This window comes from Limulus polyphemus, unplaced genomic scaffold (assembly GCF_000517525.1).
Source record: "Limulus polyphemus unplaced genomic scaffold, Limulus_polyphemus-2.1.2 Scaffold7983, whole genome shotgun sequence".
NCBI lineage: Eukaryota > Metazoa > Arthropoda > Merostomata > Xiphosura > Limulidae > Limulus > Limulus polyphemus.
Window position 1 is genome coordinate 18,264 of NW_013673593.1, and position 4,960 is coordinate 23,223.

The 4,960-nt window shown below is 37.7% G+C and overlaps 1 protein-coding gene across 1 annotated transcript in view; it reads right to left on the bottom strand.

Moving 5' to 3' along the window:
* The window catches only part of LOC106475027, a gene marked incomplete at its 5' end in the record, with an annotated part of 22,025 nt that overhangs the window by 5,843 nt on the left and 11,222 nt on the right, over window positions 1-4,960 (bottom strand). The window contains 2 exons of the mRNA XM_022379243.1: window positions 2,160-2,801; window positions 4,594-4,794. Coding sequence (XP_022234951.1) covers window positions 2,160-2,801; window positions 4,594-4,794 — 843 coding nt within the window. The remainder of the gene's footprint in view (window positions 1-2,159; window positions 2,802-4,593; window positions 4,795-4,960) is intronic.

Sequence of the window (4,960 nt, forward strand, 5' to 3'; positions counted from 1 at the left end):
AATGCTAAATTTTTCAACAAAAAATAAATAATTGACCCGCGATCAAAAAAGGTTGCCGACCACTGAACTATGTAGATGGTATTGACTTACTATCTGTACTCTGCCCGCCACGGATATCGAAACCCGCGTTTTAGCTTCGTAAGCCTTCAGACTTATCGCTGAGCCACTGGGAGCGGCACTGACAAGATTAGTGTTATAATTAAAGACTGGGGTCAAGGTGCAATAAAAGGCTTAGATTTGCTTTAAGTTTCTCAAAAATAAATCAACAACTCTAGACATGCGGAAATAAATCTTAAAAATCATGTGCAATAATGTAGCTGGTGGGGTTATACTTGCTATCACATGGCGGGGTTATACTTGCTATCACATGGCGGGGTTATACTTGCTATCACACGGCGGGGTTATACTTGCTATCACATGGTGGGGTTATACTTGCTATCAGTGTGATAGCAAGTATAACCCCACCATGTGATAGCAAGTATAACCCCGCCATGGGCGGGGTTATACTTGCTATCACATGGCGGGGTTATACTTGCTATCACACGGCGGGGTTATATATTTGTTATCAATTGGCTTACTCAGAAATCGGCCGTCAAAAACATGAAAATTATATATAAACAAACTTATTATTTAAAAAAGAAGAACAAGAGGGAATCCTCAATAGCCGCAGCAGGATTAGAGTAAATTAATCTATGAGATCTTGGGCGTAGTCAAATAAATCAATCGAAAGGGTGTGACCCCCTGAGTCCAAAACTGTAATTAGATCTGAAATTGGTCAAGAGATGACATAGTTATGAGCTAAAAGTTTGTATTTGAAAGAAGAAAAAAACTCGGAGCCATTCTATGAGCTACTATGGATTGGCTAATAAATATCCCTGAATAAACTGTTCTATTTTCATTTAAGTTTGTGTTTAGTGTATGTTATATGGACAGCTGTCAGGAAATACAGTTATGCTCGACATTTTCCCCCCCGTGGCTCACCGGTAAGTTCTACAGGCTTTTACGACCCTAAAAATGAGGTTTCGATACCCGTGGTGGGCATAGCACAAATAGGCCAATGTATAGCTTTGAACTTAACAACAATCAAACCAAAATCAAATTTATACATGTTCTAGAGTTCTGTTACTTTTAAGCCGTTCTTTAAATCAGCGATTACCAAATTCTTTTAATCCGAGGCTCTCTTGATGTAAATAAAAAAGTTTGAAGCCCCCCCCCCCCCAACCTATAAAAACATCCTTAAAATGTGATTTAACAATTTCAAAAAATAATTACTAGTGAACTTTAATGGTATTTATAAAGTAGTTTTTCTATTATTAAATTGTATGTTTGTAATTTACTGTGGCCTTTTCTTATCAATTTCTATGTATTATAATTAGACCATTAGCAGTTTATTGTGTTTGGGTTAAATTTGTATCCTGATGAGCAATTAAATACACACTTAATTTTATGTAAGGTTATGTTATTTTCATTTTAAAATATGAAGCAATCCTGTAATTTTATCAATTCAACATAATTTTTATCAGCTTATTGTTTATTTATAATTGAAATTAATCGAGCATCTTCAGCTTCATGGCTCACACTTTGGGAAACACTGTTTTAAATCATCCATGTATAAATCTCGCGTTCTCACGTTATTTGTGTGGATACGTGCAAATTAAAGATAAACTACCAGGAGGAATTTCAATATATACGTCTTCTTGACTCTAAATACCAATCAATACAACGGCTGTTTAATTTTAATTTCAAATTAATCATCCTACCTGTTTCAATATTTTGTAGAGTCGTTTCATATATATATACATTTCTAAAAATATGTTTAATTTGACTGATTCGTAAGCACGCACTTCACAATTAGTATGGTGGCGCCCCCTTTCTGTTTTACAAACTTACGATTTAAATCAAATAAATTAATAGTATATTGACGGAGTAATATTTAAAGTAGGAACTGCCCCCCCCCCCAGTGGCACAGCGGTATGTCTGCGGACTTATAACACTAGAATCCGGGTTTCGATACCCGTGGTGGACAGAGCAGAGATAGCCCATTTTGTGTAGCTTTATGCTTAATTACAAACAAACAAACAAGTAAGAACTTTCACGTGGTTTGGTGACCTAAACTCATGTCCTAAATCTACCGACGTTTAATAAAAACTTTCAATTACCGAGTGTGGACCAGTCGAATTCTCTTTGTTGTCTTGCTTCAGCCAGCCTAACCCACTCAACATTTCTTGATTCTTGATCGTCGACGTCAGGGAAACGTTGTAGTTGTTCACATGACATATTTTTGTTCATTTGACAAATATCGGAGACCTCTGACCTGTCATTGTCTCGTGATTTCACTGTAACGAAGGAGGAATATCTTAATTGTCTAGTTTCTCTTGACACGTTTCTTTCGCCAGTGGGGGACGAGGCGACATTTCTGGGCAAGTTGATGTTCGAGTTAATAACGTCATATCCTGTTTTCACCTGTGGCGGGATGAAATCACTTCCCGCACCATTACAGTGCAGGTTTTGCCTAAGCACTTGACTATTAGATAAGTTGATATGGCTGGCACTCCCTTCTAAGGAGTGGCGGCACGTTCTTTCATTTTTAAAGCTGGCGACTGGAGCTGCGGAACGCGAAGGAAAGGTCATATCAACACGATTATCATTCATTGCGCATGTGCTGACACGATATCTAGTTGGTACTGAACCGACAGCTTCAGGTTCTGGAAGTTGACACGACTGGTTAAGCCTATACCTTTCTAAATCTTCTTTTATTTGCTGAGATTCTTGCGAAGTTGTGCCAGTAGATGGGGCTATTCCTGAAATATATCGTAATGTGTCTTTATTTCATGAAATCTCCACGAAGACATCGTTTCTAGTGGCGACTTCTAGTGGCAATACAACTGAATAAGTTTTAAGATCTGTTTAACTCAAAGTAATGATTTCTATTTAATATATATATTGAAAAAAAACCTAAAATCTCGTAAACAAGATGCGCATATTTCTCCTTTGTTAAAATGCCATAAAAATAGTCCCTCTAGCGACATGATATTAGAAGAAATAAGAGAATCTTAAAAAATAAAAACAAAATAAGTACAATAACTGCAACTTATAAAATACACAAAGACACGGTACATCTGCATATACACACTTATCAAGATTAATCACAGCGATACCAAAAAATATGATAGGCTTAAGAAACTAACTCGTCTGAGAAAAGCTTACAAAAGTTGCCACCAGATGTCACTTATAACTTATAAAATACACAAAGACATGGTACATCTGCAAATACACACTTATCAAGATTAATCACAGCGATACCAAAAAATATGATAGGCTTAAGAAACTAACTCGTCTGAGAAAAGCTTACAAAAGTTGCCACCTGATGTCACTTATACGAAATGGTGAACTAGCGGCAAAAATCCTTAAGTCTGAGAAATGTTTTAGTTTCTCTGTTACTGACCACAGATATTTCTGGTTGCATAAGTTTGGAATTTTCTATCAAAATGTCAGGATATAAAAACAATATCCTGGTTTCTCATCAGATATTTTCAGACATCTAAAGGGGGGGGGGGAGAGAAGCTCTTTGTTTTTTGAAGAATGTCACTGATGTGTTGCTCAATCATCAAAATCATAACGTTAATGCCATTTGGAAAATAGGCCTCGCTGCTAGGTGACACCATATGAAAATTTTCCTTGGATAAGACTTTGTGTAGGTGGCCTTTCAATCGAACACCACCAAACCTGCTCGCCCTTTCAGCCGTGGGGGCGTTATAATGTTACGGTCAATCCCACTATTCGTTGGTAAAAGAGTAGCCCAAGAGTTGGCAGTGGGTGGTGATGACTTGCTGCCTTCCCTCTAGCCTTACACTGCTAAATTAGGGACGGCTAGGGCAGATAGCCCTCGTGTAGATTTGCGCAAAAACAAACAAACAATCAATCGAACACTTGCAAATAGACGCGGGAATTTCGGTCTGTTTGTTCCTTTGTCAAAAAAAAAAGCGAAATATTTACCGGAAAAGAAGAAAAAAAATCTATGTTGAAATTCAAGGATATGGCTTGAAAAGGACCACACTCGCGTGTCAACAATTGTAGCTAACGGACCGAATTATATCGGACAACTTCATCTACGACATTCACGAAGATAGGTAGAGGTGCCAGGATGTACCCGAACCTCCTAGGTCTCTTGACCAGAAGAACAATCAAGAGATCAGCTACACAATGGGCCATCTTTGCCGTGCCCACCACAGGTATGCAAACTCGGGTTTGAGTGTTATAAGCCCACACCCATCTGAGCCACCAGGGAGCACGAGTTTTTTTTTTCTTGTTGTACTATCTATCTTCAGATAAAGATCGTTAGTGTCACAATTATTACCAAAATGTAGCATTGTAAAAACACTCTACAAAACCTACAAAACGTAAGGTCTCAGTTTAATGCCATTGTTTTTTTTATTTACATGAACTTTGTCAACAAATGACCCCACCAAGGATCGTTGGTTAATATTTTGTAATACTAAACAAACTTAAGTTTCTAGAGACGGAAATACACTTTTCTTGTTAACTCGTTTCGTGACATCCACGAAGAAGCGTCAGAAGTTGATTATTACGTACCTGAGTTCCATCCTATAACACAAGTAGAGCTTTTCACGAGACTCCGAGAATTCCTCTTTGATGTAAAAGTTGTATCCAAACTTTCCTCGAAATCAAACCTGACTTTTTTCGTTGTTAAAGCTTCCTCTTGTACATTCTTCTCCTCTGACGAATCACAAGCGACGGCGGGACAAGCTCGAGATCTTGCGTCATCGTTCAAATCTAACAAATAAGCGGGAAGAAGCCAGTTTGAATAAATAGTCTGTTATGAGACACAAAACGTTCCTAGCAGTTTCAATAACTAACCCCAGTAAGTAATCATTGTAATGAGACACAAGACGTCTCTAGTTGTCCCAGTAAGTATTCATTGTTATGAAACACTAGACTT